Below are 15,390 nucleotides of genomic sequence, written 5' to 3'. Positions count from 1 at the left end.
TTTCTCTTGTTTCAGTGGCGGATGAGAGCAACGTAGGATCCCTGGTTGGAAACAAAACAGGTGAGGGAGACAAATGTACAGCCCACACACACACACACACACACACACACACACACACACACACACACACACACACACACTGCTCTCAAATTAATCCATCAATCCTTATCAGCCTGGCAAGGTGGTTTTCAGGACAATTCAACAATAGAGTCTGACTCTATTCTCCAGCGATGGAGAGAGAGAAAATTAGAGCAAAGGATAAAAGGAGACATATTTAGAGAAAGAAATAAAGAGAGAATAGAAAGACGAAGACAAGACAGAAAATAGTCTCAAAGGCATAAAGAGAGATGAGAGTAAGAGAGGGGAAAGAGAAAGAAAGAGATCTTACACTTTAACACAACTACTTTCTTCTGGCGTGCTGTTGCACCTCTCTCATGAGATGAGAGATCATATTGTTGTGTGTGTGTGTGTGTGTGTGTGTGTGTGTGCATGCTTGTGTGCACGTTTGCCCTCAGTTTATAATCGGAGCACATCACATCAAGGCGGCTGACCCTGCTTATAAAAATGACTATATGTTCCAGTGTGTCGGGGATACGGGATGTACTCTGTGTTCTCTTCCCTTTTTGATTCTCAAGTGTTTTTTTTTTATTCTGCCTTCTCTCTGCAACCAAAATCACCTTTGCTCTCTTCCTCTTAGTCCCTATCACTTCACTGAGCTCTCTTCCTTTTCCATCATCCCTCTGCGTTTGAAGTCCCTATACACCAGATCCCATCCTCCCCCCCCCCCCATCTCTCTCCGCTCGCATTTACATGCCACTCCACTTTTCCTCTCGCGTCCCGCTTCTTCTCTCTCCGATATATGCTACGCTCCTCTCTACCTTTCTCTATAAATCCCTCCTTAATTTGACCAAAGTGCAGATGAAAGTGAGATTTGCAGGAGGAGTGGAGAGAAAGATGAGATTCTCTGTTCTCGAAAGCAGAGGAGAGAGGCCATAGCCACTTCTTGAAGACAGACATAGGATAGCTTGTTTTTAAGAGTGAGAGAGGGAAAGAGAGAGAGTGGGAGAGGATACACCGCTCTGAAAAGGAAAGAGAAGGACAGGGACAGAGAGCTGGCCGGTGCTTCAGAACCTCTCTCCTTATTAGGCCTTACGAATTTCTTTTTAAAAGTTTCATATTGAACTTTTCTCTTTCTCTCTTTGCCTTGAAATCCCCCTCCTACTTCATTTGTACTTGAATCTAAGAGCACTCCACTTCATTCCACTCCATGTGTGTTTGTTTTCATTCTTTTCAATCTGTCCAGCCTTTTTTCCACATCGCCTTAATTTTATATTGGGCCTTGTGAACGTTTATTCATAAGGTCTCCATCATTTTAAAAGGGAGTGAGCAAGGGAGTCTGTTTAATCATACAGCAGGATAAAGTTTGGAAAGCATCCGAGGCAGAGGTTTAATATTTACTTCACCAATGTAGAAGCCCTTCTTCATCCTGCAGCTATCCTGCATTAGTACTATGAGTTATTATTTTCTTGAATGGTCCACAATAAAACCAAGTACGTATATCACAAAACTAAAAAAAAAAAAAGAGTCTCTCAACAAACGAGTTCCCAGACCATTCCTTGTAACTTCTAACAGCTGAAAAGAGAGCAAACCTTGATTTTGTTCCTCTCAGTCGTCAGTTCTTCCTCTTGGGGTTGGAGCCAAAGTGCAGCAGTAGTTCAGAAAGCATGCAGTGAAAAGCGGGACGTGGGGCAGTGGTTACATCTGTGTTGGATGAGAGAGAATGATGTTAACAGAGCGAAGACAAGGGGACGTGTTCTACGGGGGAAAGAGAGATTGCTTCAGGCGGATTGAAAAGGGAGCACACGGAGAAGAAGGGCTAAGTGGAAAAAACGGGAAAAAGCACTAGCGGCTATGCTCTGGTCTCCTTATTCACACAGATTCCCCACCAAACCCTGTATTGTTAGATTGTCAGCGAACCAAATCTAAACATCTATTTGTATTTTTGTCAGCCTATATTAGCTACGTCGACTTTCACATTTGGCTTTGTCCACCATCAGAACAAAAATAAGGAGAGTTGATAACGAGCAGGATCAGTCGCATCGCCTGTGAGTTTCCTCTACATGCAACTATGTGGATTAACTATATAGAGAGAACTCAGTGAAGGAAATAGAGAAAAGGAGGGAGCAAGACACACAACTTGGAAAATAGGGAATGCAGCTCAGGATGAACAGCACGATGAACAACTTGAAGAATAGGGGACAAGTTTGGTACATGACTCCCTTACAGCCTGTATTGCCAACTGGCTCTCCTTTATGGTGCTGTACTGTAGATTATTTTTAAAGCACCTATTGAGAATCTAGATTGTGGAACAACTATTAAGTTTAGCACCACCTGTAGCTCCATTTTGCCCTACTACTGGTTTTGTTTGTGTGTATTTCACAATTGGATTTTTTTTTTTACATTCAAATTGATTGACTGAAGTTGTTGGAGAAGGACTGACAGCATGGAACTTTCAAACATGAGATAGTTGAGTTTTGTGTTTTTTTGTAAACATTGGAACAAAATGGACCTGCACTTTAAGCTGCAGTCGGATCTGAATGTTGCCAAGAGATTATTTTTCACCAGCATGTCCGACCATTCAAGGACGTCTAGATCGCTGCAATACATAGACTGGAAAAAAATGGACACTGCTTAATATCTCTCTTGTTTCCAAACTTTTTCCTTTCAGCTCTGTGTTCACCAGTATTATGGCTGCTGAATGTCCAATACACCCTTTAAATTTTTAAGTGTCCCCATTTTTCTGCCCCTTTACTCAAGCCTATGTATACATTCCCTATACCTGTTGCTTGTCAAAGTCTCTCCCATTTTATAGGGCCGCTTGGACGAGAGAACTCTTGGAGAGAAAAAGAGTCTGGCAAGCATGAAGCTTTTTTCCAACCCACTTTCGTTTACTGTAATGTATTATTATAATTGATATGCCTCCAAAAAAACCCTGGACTGGGACGTTTGACAGCTGCGTCGACTTTGGTGAGGGAGGGGCGGGGCGGGGGGGGGGGGGGGGTTGGGGGGGGGAGCCTGGGAAGTGAGGAGATTAGGAACAATGACTTATAAGAAAACCGGTTTTGCTTACAGGAATAGTCATTCCCTCCACACCCCAAGAAACCACTGGGTAACTGTACCACACGCACACACACACACGCGCGCACACACACACACACACACACACACAGACTATTATCCGTTTGGTAATGGAAAGTCTCCATCACCCTGCGGAAAATGTGAACGTTGGAAGTTGGATTTCATATTATATTATAATTTTGCTGAATCTGAGATACTTAGTGACTGAATTTGGAGACCGTATTAGGACATCAACTCCTCTGTGTGTGTGTGTGTGTGTGTGTGTGTGTGTGTGTGTGTGTGTTTGTGGTCAGAAATGCCTCGCATCTTTGTGGTGGCATAGAGGATGAGCAGCATAATGATTCCAGTAGTAAATCACATCAGACATTTTAATGTAGCTATGGAAGAGGAAATGCATGACACACAGTTACAATGACAATATGAATGCTTCACAAATATAACTCAACGATGAGAGAGAGTGTCTATTGCAGTGCATAAGCCTAGTTGTACTGACATGAGGAATGTTATGGTCACAGATGAGTCAGTCAGAGAAAGAAATAAAGAAAGAAGTCAAAAAAATAATACAAAATAATATTTCTTATCTTTCCCCAACATCGGTCGAATCTCCCTTTAAGCCACTTCAAACAGGTCAGTTTACTTCAACAGACACACACACACACACACACACACTCACGCACGGACACAGTGAAAATTGCTGACGGGACATGAAACAAATGGTTGCAGCTGTGTTTCCTCCTCTGTGTTTTCCTTTGGTGATGAAGACAGCCAGGAGCGCTCTGTGTGTATGTGTGTGTGTGTGTGTCTCGGAGTCAGTATATGAGCGATGTTTCCCTGTGAAAATAAACAGTGAGCAATGAATGTCTGTCCACAGGAAAGATGAGAAGCTTGTCGTGGAGAAGAGAGGGTTATGATCTGTGTGTGTTTGTGTGTGTGTGTGTACTTCTGCGTTTGTGCAAGGGTTTTCAAGTGTGTGTGTGTGTGTGTTTAAGAGAGGGAGAGGTGAAAAAAGAATGTGTTTTTAGACAGCTTTGCTGATGAGGTGAGGGAGGGAGGGAAGGAGAGAGGGAGGGGGAGAATAGAGGGATGTGAAAGAGAAGGAGGGAACAAAAGCAAGAAGCGGTACTTAAGAAAGAAAGGGAGAGGAGAGGAAGAGAGTGATGGAGAGATTAGTAGACAATGAGAGGGCAGAGAGAGTCAAAGTGATGGAGGTGCAGCTGGTAGTTTTTGCCAAACCAGTAAGTGGAAGAATGTGCAGTGAAAGGCAGCAAATTGACTTCCTTTGTTTCTTTCTTTGTTTCTTTCCTTCTTTCTTTCTTTTCTTCCTTTCCCTTTCATGCATCCCAGTGTTTTTCAGAACACTTAACTGATTTTAAATATCTAGTGATTAACCATTTGCATTACCCCTTCCTCCGCACACACACACACACACACACACACACACGCTCACACACAGATGTTGGTATTACTGTACCTTCGATGACTACATTCATCATCTAACCCCAACCTTGACCCTTTCCCTAACATAAGCCTAATCTTAACGCTAAACCCAAGTCCTAACCCTAAAATATCCTTTTAAAGAAGTGAGGACCGGCCAAAACGTCTTCACTTTGGAGGATTTTTCTCATCTCTCTACCCTTCTGAGGAGACACACACACACAGACGCACACACACGCACACACACACACACACACACACACACACACACACACACACACACACAGACACACACACATACACACACAAGCCCTAAGTCTGCAAGTCTGCAATATTCTGGTATAATGAAAATATTCAATAGCCAGCATACTTGTCTGCTTTTGTTGTATTTTTCTGTTTTAATTCTTTCATTTTGCCCAATGTCAGTCCCTCTGCCCACTCCTCTCTTTCTCTCTCTCTCTCTCCTTATCCTGCCAACGTCATTCAGGCTTAGAGGCCGACAAACAGGCAGAGGAGCTTAGAATGAACAGCATCTCTGAAAGTGTGTATGTGTGTGTGTGTGTGTGTGTGTGTCAGGGGGCCATTGTGTGTGATGCTGAGGGAGACTGGTGCAGTCCATTGTCTGAATCTCTCCCAGTGCAACTTTGACTTTGACAACAGTCACACACTGACAAGACTTTGCCAAAACTGAGTCTTTGGAGAGCCACATCTCTCTATATCCCTCTCTGTCTTGCTCTCCTTTCTGTCTGTCTGTCTGTCTGTCTCTCTCTCTCTCTCGCTCTCGCTCTCTCTCTTTCTCTCTTTGTTTCTGTTCTTCTAGAAATATATATATTTTTTCTTTTGTTGTCATTGTTTCTCATTCTCTGCCTCTCCAATACTTTGTTGTTGATTTGTCCTGAAAGCCACCTTGTTGGGCTGATAGGGATTGATGGATTAATTTGTCACAGAAAGTGCAATTTGTGTGTGTGTGTGTGTGTGTGTGGAAGCCACCACACATTAGCTCTTAGGCACCAAATTTAAACAGCTGAGCTAAGCAATCCCTGCTTCTCCATCTTTTTGCCATTACACTTCACTCTGTGTGTGTGGGTGTGTGTTTTGTGTGTGTTTGTGTGTGGTCTCTTGATGTATTGTGAGTGCATTTTGGCTTGTTTGTCAGCCTCTGGTTTATGAGTCTGTGTATGTGTGTGCTTGCTCTTGAATACCTTTTTGCTTGTGTATATGTTTGTGTATCATATTGTTTGTGTGTGTGTGTGTAGATATTTGATCTTCTGTGTGTGTACTCCTGTCTACCTCTGTACATATATTGCATGCCCTTTGACCCCTCTCCGTCTCCCCCAGTAAGCCAATAGAGGTGAGCAGTAATCAGGAGATGGTCTTCATACAATGCTGTCACTTCTTGTTAGTCCAGCCATTCATCTCTATCTGCCTGTATACACTGATCTCTGACATTTACTGTATGTTGTATGACATTTATGTGAATGAGAGACAGAGACAAAGAAAGAGGGAAAGACAGAGAGGGGGGCGGATAAAGGCGAGGCCATTTGTTTCTGTCCAAATGTACGGACTAATCACTTACATCCTCTGATAGATTCATACTTTAAAGAGTTTTGTGTGTGTGTGTGTGTGTGTGTGTGTCTGTGTGTTTGCTTGTGCCCGTGAAAGCCAGAGCGACGACCTTCCAGTAACTTCAGACTACGTCTCCTCTGCCAGCCATGCATTACTGTCAAAAGTATCAATGACTAATGCTAAATTAAAATATGAAATTCCCATGTTCCTATCACTGTCTGCGAGTCTATGGAGTACACATTAGCAAACTGAGCCATGCTTTTTTTTTTTTTTTTTTGAGTAGAAGATATTTCTCAGTGTTCATAAATGCTTGAGGTGCACTTTTCTTTATGCTCTGAAGGTATCAGGGTTAAGAGCTGAATTTCAGAGGTGGGATACAGGAAACTTAAACTTGTAGATTAAAAAAAGTCATTTATTGAGGCAAATTCCCTATGGGTTGTTTGCTTTAACCTGCTTGGCGTATCAGATGGGTGGGGTTTACGGCATCGGGACAATTACAATAGTACCAGGTCAAGGATGTCAACTCACTAAAATCCCAGCATCTAATATAATATGCCACAAAACCTTCCCAACCCTCATATACTGACTAAATTTCTGGGGATAAATGGAGGAACATATTATTATTTGGTCAATGTGATAAACTTTTAGATGTAGGTCACCAAATGTACACAGCTTAGAGCGAAAATTGGTCTTAAACAGGCCTCCTGTTGTGATTTTTCCGTTGCTGTTGTTTTAGATATGGCTTCTAAATAGATTTGTGGCTATTATTGATTGATCTTTGCTCTCTCTTTTGTGTGTCAGGTAAGTTGTGAATCACAGAAATGCTTACTGGATTGATTTTCAAGCACTTTCTTGTGGTTTTCAAAACTTTCTGCTCCTCATTCTACTATCCTATGTGAAAAACAGGTTAAAACCATTGCAATGTAGAATTTATCCAGAACAACATAAAATGAGTGAGCAGATAAGAGTGTAGGACACTTTGAGAAGACACATTTGCTATTGGTGGGGATCGAACCTTCTGTTTATGGGGCGGTTTCTGTAGCAACTAGGCCATCTTGACACATATTTGCATTTCTAGTTGACCTGGTCTATATAGTATTTCTGTTTGCATTGTTGCTGCTCAATGCAGCAGTGTCTGCAGTAAGCCCAGTGGTAACCAGTGAATAGTGTCTGGAGACTGAGGATGATGTCACATGGTTTTATGGTTTATGATGCCCATTCAATTACTATGGAGCCCTGTGGGATAGGAAAACCTCTCTTTTCATCTGCTAGGAGATTTAAACACACACACACACACACACACACACACACACACTTTTACTTACAGGAATAGTCTTCTCTTTACACCCTAAGACAGCACACAGCAGATGCACACTGACACACGCTGACTCACACATTCTCTCACTGATGCACAAACATACTCTTACAAGCACTCACTGGTCAAGCAAGGCACACAAGCATGCAGATACAAGCACACACACACACATGCACACACAACTCAACGTCATCGGTCACCATTTACAAGCCATGTCATAGGATGTTTTTTATGAAGCATAGAGCATTTGGGTGAGTGAGCCTGGAAACATTCATTGGTTACATAAAAGCCATGGTTTCACAATGCTGATTTTTATATATCCAGTTACAGTGACTGGGTTGGATGCTAAATTGTATTGGTAAGAACTGTTCTAGTATGTCTCTCCAACACTGGGTTGGAACTTGAGAGATCTTCGACTGATGGGTCCCAATAATGTGAGAAGAGACGGCAGAAATTGAGTTGTATCCCCCTTTAAATACACAGAGTTCCCGTAATGTGATTTGGTGTTCTAGAAGTTGGTGCTGTTGTTATGTCTGCTGGTTTTGTTGTCGCAGCCCACTGCTAAGCCGCTCCTTGGTGTAATTTTGACTTTGAAAGTAGCCCGCTGCCTTCCTGCCAAAACGCTGCCTTGGGATAGCTCTCCTTTCTCTATCTTTCTATTTCTCTTTCCTCTTCTCTCTCTCGTTCTCATTCCTATTCTCTCTCTCATATTCCCAGGCTCACTGTCTTTGTTTCTCTTTCTATAGCACCCTCTCTCAATGTCTGTTTTTCTCTGTCAACCCCCCACTCTCTCATCCGCTCCCTCACAACACTTTCTGTTGCTCTGTCTTGCTTGCCCTCTCTCTCTCTCTCTCTCTCTCTCACTCCCCCCCCCCCCCCCTCTCTCTCTCCTCTCTCTCCCCCCCCCCCCTCTCTCTCTCTCTCTCCCCCTCTCTCTCTAAAAGCAGCTTAATTCTATCATCTTACGGTTGGACAGCAGTAATTACATTTATGACACAAATCCTGCTACTCACAGCAAAATACTTTGTGTGCGTGTGTGAGAGAGAGAGAGAGAGAGAGCGAGAGCGAGCAAGTGCGTGTGTGTGTGTGTGTGTGTGTGTGTGTGTGTGTGTGTGTGTGTGTGTATACACGTGTGTGGTTGTGTGCACATTGCCCATAAGTGTTCATGTGCATGTCTTTATATATCTATATGTGTGTGTTTCTGTGGGTGTGTGTTTGTGTGTGTATGCTCTCGATTCCCTGATAACCTAGCCGAACACCACTAAGCTATTTATAATAGCATTTATTTCATCCCACTGCCCAGCCCTCTGCAAACAGACAAGTTTGGACTTAGAGGTCACTGTCTGTGTGCATGCTGCATGTTCTACCATATTAGACCTTTTGAATTGACTGCACTTGCCCTGAAAGTACAAAGATCTCCAGTGGAAAATGAACCTTAACCCTGGCTCCTCGCATTGAGTTTAACTGGAAAACATCAAATGCATATTTCTTATGGAATTTATTAATCTCCAGAGAGCAATGCATGACCAAACATTTGTGTGTACAAATCTCGACGTGTCTTTTGAACGTTAGTGCGGCGGATTATCTATTGAATGCTTTTGAAAGGAAAACGTCAGCCGCTTGTTTCACTTAGAGTGCTCTCGTGTCTTGAGTGGCCAAGCGGTTTGTGTCGGTTCGGATGTTGTTGGCAACTGCAAACACGTCGGCCTTAGAGTATCAGGATTCTCTCTTGAGCGTGAATAAAAAGAATAAAACATCAAACATCCTGTACATTTCGTGTGGAGTTTACTCATGCCTTTGGTGGCCTTGGTTCAAGTGTTGCTGGCAGCTGTAATCCAGTGTCCTCCGAGTATTGAAACAGTGGATTATCTATTGAATTGGATATCTCTAACCTCTCTCAAAGAACGCACGCCAATCTCAACCATAGAATCAAAGATTTGTCTTCATATGTCTCTTTAAACTTTTCTTTTTAAACTTTTTTTTTTTTTTTAGCTGTAAGACTGTGCTGTGCTCCTTGGCCAAACATCAAACAGATTCATTTTCCAGTACAGTTTGCGTTTAGGCGAGTGGCCAGCAGTGTGCTATTAGGTTTCATGCAGCTATGAAGTTGGCTATCGATGGTCAATAACATAAATCACAGAGTGACCCTCTTCTATCATTCTATCATTTATTCATCATTTCGTTTTTCAGCAGTGTTTGCTTTGAGTGAGTGGCCTGCAGGATAGTATGCTACTTATTTGTTGGCAGTTTTGAAGTTGTATCCAATATCTTAAAATGCGAAGGTCCGACCCACCCTTCCCTCTCTCTCAAACTCTCTGTGCCTATTTCTCTCTCTCCCCGGTCTCTCCTTTTATTACTATTTTTCTCTTTTTTTTAATCAAAAGTTTTCACTGTTGTTCAGTGCAGATGTACTGTGAATATATTCTGAATCTTACCATAATGTTTAGGGACAAAATTGTGCATTTATCTCAAGGTGTTATGATTGTCAAAGATAACATATAGGTAATAAACATTTGGGGTTGTGGGAGGATGACTTGTTTCCCCTCATTCCTCATCAAATTTAAACAAATTGTACACGTATATATTTCTCTCAAATGTAAGATATGTATTCTATATATGTATTCAAAATCTCTTTCATCCACCCTTAAATGACCCCTGATACCATGTGGCTTTGTTTTCAAGTGACGTTACATAGCGAGTCCTTAGGACCACAGCTACAGTATATGACTAGTTATCTGTTTGAAAACTCTGTATGCTTGCTAGTGAGTGGGCTTGAATTTGACCATACACTTGTGACTTATGACTTGAAGTGGGAGGCTGTAGCTCTCTGTTAAAGACTGCTGTTTCATGTCCATGAGCAAAAATGTGCATTTCACTGTCGGCGAATGGAAACCTTATACCCCCAGTTTTGGTGTTTTTTCCTTTAATGAACTGAAAGTTTCCATGGTCAGCTAAGAGTTTCATGACCCTATAGGTCTAGGAAACCCTTTCAAAAGCCATGGTATAGCATCAAAATCATTTACCGTCAATCTAAAAATGTAGTTGTTTTTCTGCCAAAGTTAGACAGTGACATGCCTGCTGGTGTGTGGGGTTGATTTGACCAAGTACGAGTCACTTGTAACACAGTGGGAGGACATGGCTCATTGTGAAAGAATAGTGTTTTGTGTTGATATTACAGTTTGTGTCATTTAGTGTGTTGGCCTTCTCTTGCTGAAACTACAATGAAAACATAAGTGCTTTGTTTAATGTGGTGAATTAAACAAACAAAACAAAAAAAAAAAACACTTTTTAGAGTTTAGATTTGAATACAAAATAAATAATCTATTAATTTGCATTTTACATGATTTGGGAAAAAAGGCTGCAGTGCCAGCTACAGCACTAATCCAAGACTGATTCAATATAGATTCATCAGAAAGGATTTATATGATGTTTACCTCAGTGTGCGTATGAGTGTCATCTGGACATTGTTTTCAGATGGGACATGAAACCATTGGAGATGGGAACTCAGTGGGTGGAGGTGACACCTGTCACGGCTCTTGTCCATCTCCTCTCCTTCAGCAACAAACTCACATTATGCATGTGCATAAATTCTATGTCCATTATTACTCTGTGTGTGTGCGGGGGTGTGTGTGTGTGCGTGTGTGTGTTTGGTAAATGACTGTTTAAATAGATGTGGAAGTCACATCAGCCCTCTGATCTGCTCTGCTCTGAGAAAAGACAAACACAAACACACACAGACACACACACACACACACACACACACACAGAGCAGTCATGTGTATAGAGAATCATTAGCTAAAGTGATGCAGGTTCAGCTATCATGAATCACAGAGGCATCATATCGACAAGCCGGAGCTAGCAAGGAATCCCAAATGTGTGTGTGTGTGTGTGTGTGTGTGTGTGTGTGTGTGTGTGTGTGTGAGAGGATTGCTAGTATTTTGAGCTGGCAGCAAGCCCAGTCTTCCTCCCTTCTTCCCCATTTTTCTCTGTCTTCCCCTCACTCCCTCTCTCCTAACATGGTATTCCCCGGAGAATACTTATTTGCTGTCTCCCTGTCTTCATTCCTCCCTTTCCCTGTTCTCTCCATCCTTCACTCCTTCGTTGTCTCCCTGCTGTAGGTGTCACACATTGACAAACCAAATTGGAAGCACCAGCACACATCTGGTCTCCCCACTCTTCCTCTCTTGTTTTCCAATCAATCCTCACAAGTGTTCGGAGCATTGCAGCAGGTTTGAGGGTGAACTTGGTCCAACTTTGACGCTCAACATGTCATTGGCTGGGTTTTCTGCAGCAGCATAGCAACAATTGCTAGGTACTGAGCGTGCCAGAACGGTGTGCCTCACTTCTTCGGCACTTCCAGTCTGATCGCCGCCTTACTCTCTGATGAATACTTCCACCGTCAGCCTCTCTTCTCATCCATCGCTCTCCCCTTCATCACTCCCGCTGCTCCCTGCTGGATACAGTAACCCCACCACCCCACCCCCACCCCACCCCCTGCGCTCTCTTCCTCAGTAATATCCTCCACAGTGTACTTGTGGTGATGGATGGAGAAGGAGTAGCAGAGAAGCAGACCTCACATCCATCACAAACTCAGCAACAGCATAGTGGAGACTAAACCGTATCTCTCTTCCTCCTTGGCTCGGCTCTCCGGAGTTTAGCCGTGTCGCGGCCTGTCTGGCTGCCAGCCACCGTCTCCACTTTGCCTCCGTCTCCACTTCTGTCTCCCACTTCCACCTCTGTCTTTATAACCCAGTCAGACCAGGGTGCACTGCAGTAGGGACAGAAGTGTTTTACTGCCTGGTCAGGCTGTTGAGGCTGGATACTTCCTATCATATAACTGCTTATCATTTATTTATTTATTTATTTTCGTACAGAATGTCTTCTGCATCTTATAGAAAAGCTTTGTGTTGCATTGTGTTTTAATAGCAGTAATACATTGATGTCTTTCACCAAAGAGCTTGGAGTAGAATCACAATGAAACTGTTAGTCGTCTATTGTTTGCTATGCCGATATTTTCGTTCCAGTGCTCATAATAAATGTTGACTGTAGCTGCATAAGATGTGCTTATTATTTTGAAATTCTGATGTTCTGTGCTGATGTGCCAAATTAATAGAGATGCAAACCACACCATACCAAGTCACGGCTAGCCCCAGCTAGACTAAACAAGCTAATGCAAACATGACGTCTATTTATGTTTGTCTGTCTGTCTCTCTCTCTCTCTCAGCTCCATCCCCTCCCATAGAACTAGGCCCTACCCTCGGCCTGAAGAAGTCCAGTTCGTTGGAGAGTCTCCAGACGGCCATGTCAGAGGTTAACAAGAAGAACGAGCTCCTCCCCTTCCACCGTCCACGGCCAAATATGAGCAGAGGAAGAGGCTGCAACGAGAGCTTCCGGGCAGCTATTGATAAATCCTATGATGGGCCAGCTGAAGATGATGATGGTAAGAGAGACAAAGAGAGTGTTAGTACGATAGGTTGTGTGTGTGTGTGTGTGTGTGTGTGTGTGTGTGTGTGTGTGTGTGTGTGTGTGTGTGTGTGTAGGTTGCCAGTACATGTGCTGCACCACAGAACAAATGAATGGTTTACTCAGCTTGTAAACTCCACAGAGGATAGGAGAGACAGGAAGCAGACATACTCAAGAAAAAAAACATGAACGCTAATTAAGGCCAAGTTACAAAGCAAGCTTATTCCTTTGTGACTGCTATTGTAGATTAGAGACAGGGTTTGAACTTAAGGATGTTGGGCTCCAGCTTGGCAGAGCTATTGGATTTTCGGTTCCTAACTGCCTCCATTAGTGAAAATTATTTGAGAGTTGGCCTGGTGCAGGTAAAATGGCCATCCTGTGTCGATTAAAAGCATTCAAACTTATGTTTATAAGCACAGACTTTGCTTTTGAGTGCACCAAAAATGTTCAAAAATTTGGGAATCATTTAGCTTTGAATATTTATCCAAGAGCTAAGCTGTTGTTATTTGGTTAGGTACACTGGAAACTGAGGTTGAATTCCCTACTGTGTTAGTAGCAGCAAACTCTTATCAGTCACCACCAGAGTAATGAGTCAGGCTGTCTCAGATCACTACGCTCACACAGGATAGGACTAATAGGACATGTCAACACCACACACACACACACACAGGCACAGGCGCACATGCACGCATACACAAGCACGTATCAGCACCTGCACACTTGTTCACACACAGGTTCACATAGACGCACACACACACACACATTTGCCATGTCTGTCACCATCTTTCTAACTATTTAACACTTAGAGAGCTGCTGTTAATTGACAGAAAACAGTTCTCTGAAGTCAACGGAAGGCCTCTCTCTCTCTCTCTCTCTCTCTCTCTCTCTCTCTCTCTCTCTCTCTCTCTCTCTCTCTCTCTCTACCTACAAACAACATTTCAAAATTTTTGAAATGTTGAAAATTCAAGGTTAAATGTAAATACATAACTGTCAGTGGTTTAATCAACCAGTTTTTCTTTGCAGTATTACCTACAGACCACAGCATGGCTACCATGTAGTAAAGAGGGGAAGTGCAGACTGGATATGTAGTCGGGGTTCATGCATAGCTGATGCATTGTGTGGGATACAGAGCTGAATCCAGCTAATACCACAGTGCTTCACAATTTCCAGTGAATATAGTTGTCAAGAGCACTATTCAGTAGGGGCTTTCAGTCTCTGGCTTTGATGTCTCATGTCAGCTGGTATGGATTATAGTGGTGAATAGTTGTTTTTATCATTCTCCTTCTGTCTTTCTTCACATATGCTATTCCTTTACTTAAATGCTCTGTTTCATGAATCTCTTTCATTCTCTCTCTCTCTCTTTCTGTCTATTTCTCTCACTTTTTCTGTTCCCTCCCTCTCTATACTGATGTATTAGTAGTATTTGTTAATAAGCACAGAGTGAGTAATGGTTGTTTGGTGTGACAAATAGACATTGTGATAGGTATTAAGCTGTGAGAAGAGTAAGGCTTGTGAGGTAATGTTAACAAGGTTTTATAGTGTCACAGCTGTGGTCATTTTTTCTGTTTCTTCTGTCTACTTAAGTGGAGGCTAACAAGGCATGCGCGCGCACACACACACACACACACACACACACACAATTTAATTCTATTGCTAGACAGTCTTTCTAATTGAAGCTGAAATGAATATTCACACAAAGTTAAATCTCAATTGAAATAATCCAGTTTAATTTGGTTTGATTATCTGATAGAATCTGACAAGTGGTGTGTGGTTGTGTGTGTGTGTGTGTCTGTCTGTGTGTGTGTCTGTGTATGTGTCTGTCTGTGTCTGTGTCTGTGTCTGTGTCGGTGTGATCATTGTTATTCAGGGCCAGGCCTCCACTCTGCCTAAGAAGTAATGAGGCATCACAAGTTACGCTTTGAACATTTTCCCTGTCTTAATTAAGAGTTAATTAATTTACTGTAAAGTTATTAAATCTGCTCTTGAGTAGAGAAACTTTATTTAGTTGTGTGTCTGTGTGTATATGGGCAAGTTATGCATGGATGTATGTATAGTGATGTGTATTTATTTATTTATATCTGTGTGGCGGGTGTGCATGTGTGTGCGTGTGTGTGTTACCGAATACGTGGTCATCACTAAGTTATGTGACACCATGGGATTTAACAAATGTTGCCTGATTCTACCATAATAATGAGCCGCTCTGGATAAAAGCATTAGCTAAATGCCTAAACTGTGGGGTTATGTGTCCACTGGGAACTTCTCATTACAGCGCTGACTTCTTTTTCATGTTACTTGGAATTGAAAGGACACTCTGTGCCCATTCCTGATAGAGCTGAAAGCTTTGCATGGATTCAGTTTACACTGTGTCTAGAAGTTAAAGCTGCAGTATGCAACTTTTTTGACATTAAAATAGCAACAAATAGATAGGATATATTACAGATTGTTTGTCTGTTTCTGTATGGAAATGCCCATAT

General features: G+C 42.4%; 1 protein-coding gene across 1 annotated transcript in view; it reads left to right on the top strand.

Annotated features, from left to right (window-relative positions):
* Positions 1–15,390, top strand: part of LOC139649449 (partitioning defective 3 homolog B-like) — a gene marked incomplete at its 5' end in the record, with an annotated part of 162,052 nt that overhangs the window by 50,670 nt on the left and 95,992 nt on the right. Inside the window, 2 exon segments of the mRNA XM_071525860.1 lie at positions 16–60; positions 12,678–12,893. Coding sequence (XP_071381961.1) covers positions 16–60; positions 12,678–12,893 — 261 coding nt within the window.

This window comes from Centroberyx affinis, unplaced genomic scaffold (genome assembly GCF_046629955.1).
Source record: "Centroberyx affinis isolate AG114_WGS23_722 - 3 ecotype Tasmania unplaced genomic scaffold, CSIRO-AGI_Caff_v1 ptg001345l_1, whole genome shotgun sequence".
Lineage (NCBI taxonomy): Eukaryota > Metazoa > Chordata > Actinopteri > Beryciformes > Berycidae > Centroberyx > Centroberyx affinis.
Note: the sequence above shows the minus strand (reverse complement) of the source record. Positions and strands in the feature narration are given on the sequence as shown.